The 12,796-nt window shown below is 36.5% G+C and overlaps 1 protein-coding gene across 1 annotated transcript in view; it reads left to right on the forward strand.

Moving 5' to 3' along the window:
* Nucleotides 1-3,197, forward strand: part of LOC140228696 (oxysterols receptor LXR-alpha-like) — a 193,310-nt gene extending 190,113 nt beyond the window's left edge. Inside the window, exon 9 of the mRNA XM_072308965.1 lies at nt 191-3,197. Coding sequence (XP_072165066.1) covers nt 191-429 — 239 coding nt within the window. The 3' untranslated portion in view covers nt 430-3,197. The remainder of the gene's footprint in view (nt 1-190) is intronic.
* The last annotated feature ends 9,599 nt before the right edge of the window (nt 3,198-12,796 follow it).

Here is a 12,796-nt window from a genome sequence, read left to right on the forward strand (position 1 = left end):
GAAAAAAAAAATAAACAAAAAATTCTCTGTTACATTCATGACAGAGTCTCATATCCAAAACAAATGAAGTATTCACCCTGTCAGTTTTTTGCTAGGTCAGGACTGTGTCCTGTATTGTTCGGGTCCATGGATTTTATGTGACACAGATGTCAGATGCTGATAAGTCATTCTTCTTTTTACTTCTGTGCAGACCGGCCAGCGATCAACGAACGGGAGCGCGTGGAGCAGATGCAGGAGACGTACCTGGACATGCTGCGCTCGTACCTGAAGCTACGGCGCCCTCATGAGGTGCTCCTTCTGCCCAAGGTCCTCATGAAGCTGACAGAGCTGCGCAGCCTCAACAACAGCCATTCCGAGCTGCTCTTCCAACTCAAGGTCAAGGACCAGAAGATCCCGCCCCTACTCCAGGAGATCTGGGATGTGAAATGACCATCACCTGCATCCTCCTCCTCCTCCTCCTCACATTCGGAACTTGTTGAAAGGAAATGATAATGACACCTTCTTCTAGGATATAATCCATAGTGGTTGGAAAAAAAAGAAAAGCTGAATCAACAGGATCACTATCACTTGACTGAGTCTCCTGGGATTCATTCCCTGTGTGATGGAGAGGAGGAACAAAAAAAGAATTAAAAAGGACAAACTTCTGGATCTGAGGTTGTGTGAACAGTTTTTTCATATTTCTCTGCAAATTTGTAATCATTTGCTGACCAGTCCTTCTCTGCTCAGTGGGCTGTGTAGAAGCCGAAGCTTCTTCAAACTCGTGTATACTCTTTGCAGTGTAGTTGTGTGATCAGATATCGAGGCCCTTTGCGGCCCTTCCTGGATTCATGCCGTAGTTCTCCAAACTCAAGCCAATATGTGGGAGCAGTTTGATCCGCCCTGTGAAACACTCGTTCGAGTTGATGTGCAGCTTGCTGTTTGTGCAAAACGAAAGAAGTGTTCAGATGTGATATGACCTGATTTAATTAGATTGTCCACTAACGTGACGATTCCTGAAGAATGCGGGGTAATAATCGATGGATGTAAAGTCGGAAGTATAAAAGGTGGCACTGTTGACTTTTGCAATGTCAGTCTTCTATTTATATCAGTGCAACCTGATTTCTTTTTATAAAGTTGGGAAAATCTGTAAAAGTCATATCCTCTGTGCCACTCCCCCTCCTTCAATTTTCAAATTCTTTCCATGTGTATCTAAACAATTTCGCTTGTCCTCATTTGAACCTTTCCCTATGAGGTTCTGGAATCCTCATAGATTTTACACCAGATACACAAGAATCTTGTGTAATGTGTAGACTATGACTGCACATGGAGGAAACACCTAACCTGAATGCAACAGACGTGTGATCCAGGTGTATAATGATTGCGAGATGTCTTACACAACAAATAATGGGCTCTTCACTGTCAATAGCTACTACCTTTCATCAGTTTTTTGTACAATAGTGAGGAGTGTTTTCAGAGTGTCCACACTGTTTTTGATAGCTTTCAGACTTACGATGACAGCAAGGACAAATATCACTTCCACATTGATCACAATCCTGGTTTGAGCACAGGTTGCCTCATGAAATAATGTTCCAGGTGTTTCCAAAGGATTAGAGTGTTTTCTTTCCAACAAGCACAGCTCTGAACTTTATGAAAAGGGAATGGCTGATCACCTAGTACAAGTAATAATTGTTCTCTGTACATCCCCCCTACAGTATTTTTAGATCAGGATGAGTATGTTTCCAGGTGCAGGGTTTTGGACATAGCTCTATGGACACGATATCTCAAAAGTTCGATAAGGGATATGTAAGATTCATTGCAATTAATTATTTCAGTTGTATAAACTCCTTCCTTAAGTGTGGAACATAATTTTTTTGACTGGTATGTGACGAATTTGGGAGAATTTCTTCTTATTGATTTTTTTTTCTTATCAAAGTTAAGAAGCTCTGTAAAGATATATTTTTGTAGGATTTCTGTAAGTATCAACATTTTTATCCATCTGCAGTTGACTATGGACCACTGAACTCCATTGCCACAATTGTTGCTCTCTTTTTTTTTTTTTTTTTCTTCCTTCTATATAATATGGATTCTACCTGCCTGAAATAAGCTGTCCATATGTTGGCTCCTGATGCCATGCTATGTACACGTTGGCGTATTTTGCGGTGTATTTGCGGGTGTTTTTAGTAGGGTAGCTTGCAGGGATGGGGTTTAGCAGACAAATACTTTGCCATCCTTGGGAGAGCGATGAGGGTGATGTCGAGATGAACAACATTCACACGGTGCGAGACATTCCAACCTGACAACTTGCGCAGCTTGTGATTAGATAGCTGAAGGATTAATCCATGGCAGGGGGAGAAAAAAAAAAAAGACTAAATCTCACAAGGAACCACTTCTTTTCACACCATTGTCTCAATTAGTGTTCCTAACATATCAGTGCAGGTTCATACAGTTGTTGTTGTTTTTTTCATTGTGTGCCAATGTGAGGATATATCCCATACTTGCACAATAGCTAAGTTGTGGAAATGGTCTACATTTAAATCTTTATTCTACTGAAATATATATCTTGCCTCTTTGAAAGAGAGATAAGATCAAATGGGTTAAAAAAAAAAAGAAAAAAAGAAGATATTATCAGAGCGAGTAATTGTACAAATTCAAATAGCATTAATCAGATAGTTGCTAGTATTTTTCCAGTGTGGTATTTGTGAGGAAATGTTTAGACTTGTTCCAGATAAGACACGAGTTACACAACATTGAATCAGTGAAACAAAACAGATTAGTCTGTGTGATTCTCAGCTAGAGTTTAGAAATGTAGACAGATTGGAGTAATATTAGAATAGAGTTATCTTTGACTAATAATTCTAATGAAACAGCTGTTTTGTATACTAGTTGAGAGCCACTAGAAGTGGCACTTATGTTACGTCTGTGTACATTGTAAATACAAGATTAACTGCAAACAGTTAACCACCTAGACTGTGAATCCAGTTGTTTCCATGTGTTTTCACCACCTAGCACTCACGTGCTTCCAGATGCCATGACTGTACAAGGACTGTTGTATATGTTGTATCTAGAGTTGAGAAAAATTCAGTTTGATATAAACAAAGGAGAGTAGACTTATTCAGTTTTATGTGGTCTTTTTTTTTTTCTTTTTAAGATTTGGTTTGAATTGTAAATGTTCTAAATATGTGTATTAAATTGCATTTTCTGTATGTGTTGAATTTAAAGATTTCTGTATGAAATTTTGTATGATATATCTTATTGAAACAAAATCTCTAGTGTGTTTGCAACATACAAGAGTGTAACTTCAACAAGAGACAAATGTGGGTAGCATGCCAAGCAGCACTTTTTATCTAGAAGAAAGGTCATCTACTTGGTTCTTCAAGCAAAGAGGCAACTCTGGGAAGTGAGCTCTGTCTGTAGAGATGTTTTTACGAGCTTCATTCGCACGCGACACGTAAAGTGACTGAACTCTGCAGAGAATCCACATCAATCCATCCGTTTCCACCCTTACATGAGTGTGTAGACATAGCAATAATGACATCTTTGAAATAATTTGCTGTCGTTTGTAAATTCTACGGCACCTCGCAACGAGTGCACCTGTAACTGTCCAATCAACAGCGATTGAAATCGGTACTGTTGGTCGTGTTCATTTTTTTTTTCTAAACTTTGGTATGTATGTATTTTAGTGTAGTATCTGAACATGGAGTGTGTGCAGACAAGTCGTTCTATCTCCACAAGACTGGTGTGAGCATGTATACACAATTATGAGTAGATGCAAAATTAGATGTGATGCAAGTACTAGAAAAGCTCTACCGAATACAGTGCTACGAATAGAACCATTAGCCCAAGACATAGTCGTAGCGGGAAGTAGCCGAGCAGCCACGTGTAGTTTTCGCAAGGCCAAAGAAAGAAAAGCAAAGACTGTTGTTGAAGTGACTTCATAATGATGAATGAAAAAAGATATCGGGATGTTAGCAAAAAACTTTGAAAAAGCCCTTTGACTGCTATTGGTTGACAGAAAACAAAACAAAGCAAACACACACACACACACACACACCTTGTGTTTTTCTTTTACAGGGAGAGGATATGCACACTGGTATATGCTGTACCAGTGACAGTAAAAGCTTCGATTGTAAATAGTGTGGAGTATAGTACTGAGAGAATGAAACGGGTAAGCAATGTGTAGGAAGAAATCTTGAAGCAGTCTTGCTGTCCTATTTGAAATCCTATCTCCTGGAAGATATGCCTCTCTTCTGGTGGTACATGTAACATTCTTACAAACTTGCAATGGGCGCATAGTCTCTTCTTAAAAGCCAGTTCCTCATGTGAAACATAGTGATTATTCAAGATTTGATTAGTCGGTGGGGTTACCTTGCTGTCATTCAATCTGTTCCCTCATGAAAGAGGAAGCGTTAATTTGTCAAATCAGACCTTTATCACACAATGACAGTTGGTGAAGACTAATCAGTCAGTCATGGTAGTGGCTCGATTTATCTCTCTGGCAGCTAAATGCATTGTTTCAAATTGGAGGGGAAAAAAGAGAAAAAAGGGAAAAAATTCCATCTCTCTCCCTGTTACATCATTTTCAGAAAGAAAGAAAGGGAAGCTTGTGACATGATCATTCCATTGTGACTACTTGGGTGTTAAAAAAATAAAAGAGAAGAAATTGTAAAAAATATTTGGTGTAGGTGAGATGAGTGACATGAAATGGTGTTGTTCCCTACTCTAACTAGCACTGCTGATGCTGTTCCCTACACTGACCAGCACTGCTGATGCTGATGCTGACAAGAGCATATTTTTGATCGTTCAAGAGAGATGTATTCAAGGAGCAGGGAGAGACTCAAAAGAAGAAATATACAAAACAACAACAGCACACTGAAGGGGTTGACTGTTACATGAATGGACTAAAGTTATGTAAAACCAGAGGTGAAATATCATCAAATATTCTTCATATGTAGGCCAAAGTGTAAGGATGAGTGCAGCCCTGATTACATTTTCTCTGGCAGAATGCCCTATCTAATGCCTCTTTCTAACAAATGGCACTGAAAATAGAGTAGGACAAAACCTCCGCCTGTTGATAAATTGGCTAATCGGCCACATTGAACTGATGAGATACGAATGGGATGCAGTGGAGATGATCAGATGAATTGCCTGACCCTGTAGCAAATATTGGACATATCTCTCTCTATCTATTTCTCCATCTCTTTCTTTCTCTTTCTGCAATGAATCTACCAACCAACTTGAATATTGCTTCCAATAAATGACAGCATGCAAGCAGAAGTATAGCTTCGATGAGTACAGACATTGGAATTGAGATGAGAAGCATGCGTTGGCGATGAGAGTCCATGCTTATTTAATATCAAATATGAAAGAGATTAAACAGAACTTCCTTTTCGCATTAACTCATTTAAGACAAGCTGACTTTGCTCGTAGACACTTTTCCCGAGTTTACACGGGACCAGTCTCCAACGGGTTAAGCGAACACGGACGCAGACCGACATTGATATTCGAGGCTCAGAGAAGCTCGCTTTGGCTCGGTCTCCGTGGCTGTAGTCATGCTGATTTTATTATGAGCCTGGCATAAAAAGAGTGGGTACGCTGGGTGAACTTCAAACTTTATAGTCAACCTGTCAGACACGCAACATTATCAGATGTTTTTACATCCTAGCAGAGGAGAGAGTTGCAGTTGCCAGGATCAAGTCCATCAGAGCAGTCACAAGGCAGCAAGTGTACGACCGTGGCACTCGTGATGAGTCCTTTTTATTATTATTATTATTATTATTATCACAGTCAAAATGGTCACGGGTGCTGTAGTGGCTCCTGTTTGCTTTGCAGAGCTCAAGGACAATTATATATATATTGGATAGATTGTCTCTGTGAAGTGTGTAACTCTTAAAAAAAAAAAAAAATCTTTTCTTTTTTTAATTGGAATGAAGGATCTACGAAGAATATGCTGCCAGTGTTTATTTGTAATATTTAACAATGTTTGAAGTTCAATGGTTGAAAATACACATTAACAATGTTGGTGAGATTTTGATGTACATATTCCTGAAAAAAAAAAAAAATATTGTTTGATATTGCAATAGCAAAAGTCTCAATAATTTTTCCTTCTTTTTTTTTTGTGTCTCATTTCTTTTTATAGTTACCATATCTGTAATGAATGTGTGTATAGTCATTACTTTTAAGAAGCAAATACGGTTCAGTCTAGTGATTTGATATGTTCTATTTGCAGGCGATTCTCCACAAAGGAAGCATTCTGCATGTTTTCCAGCTTACAAAGGAACTGTTCATAATGAGTATACTGTAAATGCTACAAAATGATTGAAGGAAAAGAACGATTCTTTCCCCTAGAAGTTACTACTACATAATCAGCAATTTTATTTTTATCGCAAAGTTGTTCTTGTGAATTTAGTCTGTAAAGGGGGATTGTGCTGTATAATGCTGAGGCTGTTTGACCCTGTGATTGACCAATTTTTACAAAGAGAAAGTGTTGAAAAGTAGCTGTCATGAAACTTTTATTGATCAAACTCCATATTCAAACGTTTTTAATTTGTAACCAAAAAAAAAGTGTGTAAAGAGAAAGCAAACATCTTGATTAATAAAAGATTCAAATCGATTTAAGAACTTATCTCTCACAATGAACAGCAAGTAGCTAATGTTTTTAAATAATACAATATTGTATTAACTGCTTTGGGATGATAATCTTGCATTCTTGCAAATCAATATAAATATGTTCAACTTTAAAGGATTTTGAGCATTTTAAAAAAGTTTATGATTTTTAATGGATTTTTTTTTTAACCCTCCATTGAATTCTTTTCTCTTTTTTTTTTCTTCATTCAGTTCCATTAATCTTAAACTCCTCAATATGTCAGAGTAACATAGAAACAAAATCCCTGGCAATCCTAAGTATCAATCCCAACCTTTGTAGTTTATTAAAATATCATATTATTGATACCATAATTGAACATTTATGAATAGGAAAAGTGGAATGCCAATTATGATTCTGTCAAAAGTTTTGAAAAAGTCAGTACAGTTTCAATAAAAATGTGAATATTAAAACTCATGTAAAGCTATTTAGCTTATGCCCTCATAATCCCCCTTACAGCTCACTCAAATTTACGTATCTTTTTCTGCATTGGGTTAAAGAAAAAATATGCAAAAAAAAATCTGATATTCTTGTAATGATTTCAATTGTATCATTTAATTTGTTTTCGCTGTGTGTTTGATTCTAAGGCTTCTCTCTCTCTCTCTCTCTCTCTCTTTCTCTCTCTCTATCTATCTTTTAATTTCTTCAATCTGACTGGACTGTGATGTAAAATGCTACGTCTCTAGCGGACACTAAACATGACCAAAATTTGAATACAGACAAACCTCTCTCTGCAATTTTCTCTTTCTTTTACGTTTGGGCATCAAGCAACCGTGTCTTTTATGTATGTAGTCATTAATTAGTTCTTATGTACATGTATCTATTCATTTATTTATTTCTTAGCTTATTTGTCTATGTAGCTGTATCTATATGCAATTGATATGATTGTTTGGTTGATTGTTTGGTGTGTTGGTGGATTAGGGGATTTATTTTGTATAATCTTATTTTGAGAGTTGAGTGAACAGAGACAAAGTGTGTGATTGACATTTTGGTGTATTTGTGCAGAGATGATTGCAGACAGTTAAGTTCATGAGTGATGGATGTATGGAGGGAGAGGTTGGTTGATTTTCTAAAGTGATAGAAACTTGGATAAGTAGATTGATAAGAGTTAGTTAGGATTGGATGGATTGGATTAGATATTGGTGACTAAATAGGAATATCAATCGATAAGGATTTAACTCTTTATGTGCCACGTTCGCACGTCCGGCTCAGTCGACGGCGTGCCAACTTCGCATATTCTGCTCAACAAACAAAGCCGCCAAAACCGATCGATAAATCGCTAATCCCGCGATACAATCAAAGCGTTTCTCGCTCTTTTGTTCCTCTCACATACGGCTTGCATTCTATGTGGTGATTGACTATCAAGCGGTGTTCCCAACTAGATTTGCGTGCACATTCTAAGTTTCTGTTACTATTTTATGGGCAAAAGTCATGCCTTTACAGTAATGTAGCAACTGGTTATTCAAAAGAAAAATTGAAAATAGAATTGTTATACATTGTATATAGAAGCAAAGTTTGACATTCCTCTTTAACTTTGCTCACTATTATGTCCAGCTTAACAGAAATTTGTAGAAGTTATTCAAATTGGAAAAACAGAATTCTTTCTCAAAGCATGACTACCTTCGTGTCTCAGAATAACGTGGCACACAGGGGGTTTTCACCATGGCACATAAAGAGTTAATACTGATATTAGATTAACATAAAAAAAGATATCTGAATACCTACAAAGTCATACAGGCAGATCGTACGATATACTGTAAAGCAAGAAGTTTTCACGGTGGCGTGAAATTTTCATGAATGCCACTGGTATTCAATGCATCTAATGTAGGCAAGAACTTTCTCGTGCACTTTGATTTTGCGAATCTTGGCTCTCATTAAATTGGCAAAATCAAAATGCATGCGAACATCCCGAGTTATACAGTATAAAATCTATACAAAATGTGTGCAAGACATGTATCACAAACTTGCTCATTGTTACCTATATAGATTAAGAAAATTGTGTATAATCATATGTGTATATCTGCACATACATCCCTATCTAAATAAACATCGACAACTATATCTCTATCAATGTATAAGTAATCCAGTTACACACACACACACACACAGACATATACATTATATTGTATATATATATATATGTATATATATATATATATATATATATATATATATATATATATATATATATATATATATATATATATATATATATATATGAAATACATGAGATTAAAACCTAAAATGGCATTAAAACGCTTTATCCTGGCGAGGAAAGCGCATGATTTTGAAACAAGACACCAAACAGGTTAGTCATCGCATTCTTCATCAGCGACCAGGATGCGATGTGATGTCAGATTAAAAATCCGTTTCTGAAGCAGAACATACACACAAGGGTATACGTCTGCTCCTGGTCGGACGGATTTCAAAACTAACCTGCTTGTGATGGAATGCGTCTAAACTGGTGGTAGTTGTTGCCACAGGGCATGGTAACCGCGCAGTTTGTATGTGCGCGTTTGGCGTAGCAACGACGCATCCATGGACTGGTTCCCTCCACGAAGAGCCAAAGATGAAAGGATGAAATCAGTTTAAAAACATGACAAACATGAATCCCTGATAGCTTTTCAATGGACTTACATTGCCAACGTCATGCTCCGATTTACTATCACGAAGATAAACGGTTCAGAGACCCACCTCATCTTGTCTTTCACTGACGCAAACTCACACCTCCGGCCCCCATAGAGACATCCCAGCCAGTAGTTGTGCCTTGTCCGTGATGGAATACTGTATCAGACTTTCCTGATAGTCAACGGTCTTTCCCGTAGTCAATCAGACTTTTCCTGATAGTCAATCAGACTTTACCTGATAGTCAACCAGCCTTTCCTGGTAGTCACTGATCAATAACGAACAGAAGTGAATGAGATTAAAACCTAAAATGGCATTAAAACGCTTTATCCTGGCGAGGAAAGCGCATGTTTTTGAAACAAGATACCAAACAGGTTAGTCATCGCATTCTTCATCAGCGACCAGGATGCGATGTGATGTCAGATATATATATATGTATATACATATATGTATATATATATATATATATATATATATATATATATATATATATATATTGTGTTTAATTCTTTCATGTGTCTTTCTTCAAAGGCTTCCATGTCCTTGTATAAAATGCAGCATTGCAGATCTGTTAGTGTGTGATTTGTTTTGTTGAAATGTTGTGCGACTGGATGTTGTGTTTGACTTCTGATTATGGTGCTTTTGTGGTTGTCGAATCGTTTTCTGAAGTTTGTTGTTTCTCCGATGTCATTTCCTTATGACGTAACATTGCACTGTTGCCAGGATGCGCGCTGGTTGCATAGGATACCTAGCATTGATGCGTTAAAGCGCGCATCCTTGGCAACACGGTTGCAACATATTGTTATGGCTTAATTTTGTTATTGTTCTCTCAGTATCAACACTTGTGAAAGGGCGGCGAGACACTCGAAAATTTGTGTGCAGAAATAAACCGTTGGTGATACAGCATGAACTTTGTTCCAGTTTTGTTACTTATCTTTATATGTATATGTGTATACAGTATATATATATATATATATATATATATATATATATATATATATATACTGTATACTCATATATATATAAAGATAAGTAACAAAACTGGAACAAAGTTCATGCTGTATCACCAACGGTTTATTTCTGCACACAAATTTTCGAGCGTCTCGCCGCCCTTTCTCAAGTGTTGATTCATATATATATATATATATATATATATATATATATATATATATATATATATAATAGTTTTGGTTTTCATATGCAGATAGGGTTGACTAGAGTGTGAACATAATTTTTGCAGTTTGCATACACATGACAATCCTCTCCAATTGGTTTGTACACAATAACAATACAAAAATCAAATTTTGAGTTCATGATTGAGTAGTACATATCAGCCTCCCCCCCCCCCTCTTCCTTAGATTTACTATTGCTGAGTCATTACAACTCTGCAATAATTTGATATGAAGACATATTCACTTCATTTCATTTTGATTGTTTACAGAATTTATATCTGTTACTAATATTCATCTCAAGCCATCACAAGGTGAAGGAGTAAGCCTACCTCAACTTTTATGTCGATTTTTTGGAACCAAATGTCATTCTTTGGTATTAATGTCACTGAAGCTGAGAAAAGTTCACAAAAGTGAGTCTCTGCAATTCCAAAACGAGTGATCAAGACGAGTACCCCTGTTAAACAATTTGACTTTGTTAATCAAACGAACAGAAATAAAAGATTTTCATCAGTGGACATACACACACACACAAATGTTTCAGATGTTTCAGCAATCATGCAAACTGAGTATAACCAAGGAGGTTTTATACATGGAGTTCCAACTGGCTGTAATCATTCAGTTGTCAGATTTCTATTGATGTACAAAAGAATTCCACAGGTGCACTTCTGCCTTTGATGATCGATGTTCCAAGCCACCGTCTTGCTGTGCAATCTGAAGATTATTTTGAACGTTATCATAATGTTGGCCGTATTTTGCTTATTTATTTTGAAATGAAATGAAATTTCACTTAATAATAAAGCACGTAAAATAAGAGTCAATTCCGTTCAGAAATTTTTGCAAAAGTGTAAATCAGAGCTGTATTATGTGAAAATGTTTAAAACTGTACCATCCTGGAAAGCTGGTTTTATCACTTTTCCACTTAAATTCCCCAAATGAAACTAATATGTAATAATCTTCAAGTATAATTCTTTATTGATAGATATATCAGATTAGTGCCCACATATGCCCAGTGGAGTCATTTTCATCTTCATTTCAGCATTTTTCCCTCAATTTCTGCTCTCGCATCCTCGTGTCTGTACCACCTACCTTTTATAAGAAGGGATAGCGAAAAGTAATTACCATCACAAAGACATATCTTCCTTTGAAAGTGGCCGGTGATTATGCAATGAGACACGAGTCAATTGTCTTCGTATCGGCGCAGCAGATCCTGTTTGGCACATGCTTCAAATATTTTTGAGCGGCAGCTTCTAACATAAATCAAAGGGAATACCTCTGTTGTTACTCCATCTCTTCAACCTCCTTGGTATAACTTGCATGTTTTCCTGCAATGTCTTTTCTTAGATATATAATTGTAAGTAATATGGAAACATGCAAGATATGCTCACTCAAGGGGGAGGTGCATTCCATTGTCTTTTGTTCACTATGTAAGTACTTGAGCAATGAGTGACAGACAAAGTTACAAGCAGAATCTTGCTTTGGAAGTTGTTTTGTTTTGGGGAGGGCATTGTATCCAAGAAGTCTGAAGAAAAATAGTTGAAAAGTTATTAAGAAATATATGGAACATTGTTTTGCCACTTACGTAAGTGATGTTGAGGGTATCATGAATCAACACAAGTCAACCTGCATTTTCATTACATAGTTCCTTTGAGTGTGTGATTACCTGTAGTATCACTGAAAACATATGAAGAGTTTGTTCGCAAAAACCGATAAGTCCATATTTGCCAAATGGAGATATTTGCGATTAAAGGTCAAGAAAAATAAAGAGAATAATAAGAAAATTTTTGCTTCTTTTCACCATAACTTCAAAATTGTACCTTTAGTGTAGTGACCAATATATCATTTAAAAGGTATCATTTTGTACTCTATGACAGAGACTGTACTTCAAAATCTTCAAAAATGGACCTATAGGTTTTTGCGAACAAACTCTTCATATCAAACTTTCAAATTCCATGGTTGTCTCATTTTTTTTGGTCCAATTTGAGGAAACCTCAACCATTCTGCTAGTTTGATCTCATTCTATCTACTACAGCCAACTTGAACATGGTGTGGAATCACACTTTAAGTATTATTTGATGAACAATCATTTCGAGGAACAAAGATTAAAAAAAAAAACAAGTGAAAGATGAAACACCAATCAACAGAAATTTGGTCTGTATGACTTTTACAGATGCCACCTGTTTTGTTTTTTTTAAAGTCTTTTTGTACTGTGTGGTTTCTTTCTTCTTTTTTTTTTTTGAGGGGGGAGTTAAGGTTGTTGTTGCTTTTTTTTACCAAAGATACTGCAGGTTTCATGGAAAACAGTGTTTCCCCCAAATTGTTATTACTACACATAGGCCCTTCTAATGCAGGAAAGGTGAAAATACTGATTTTCAAAAAAAAA

Source organism: Diadema setosum, chromosome 5, assembly GCF_964275005.1.
Source record: "Diadema setosum chromosome 5, eeDiaSeto1, whole genome shotgun sequence".
Lineage (NCBI taxonomy): Eukaryota > Metazoa > Echinodermata > Echinoidea > Diadematoida > Diadematidae > Diadema > Diadema setosum.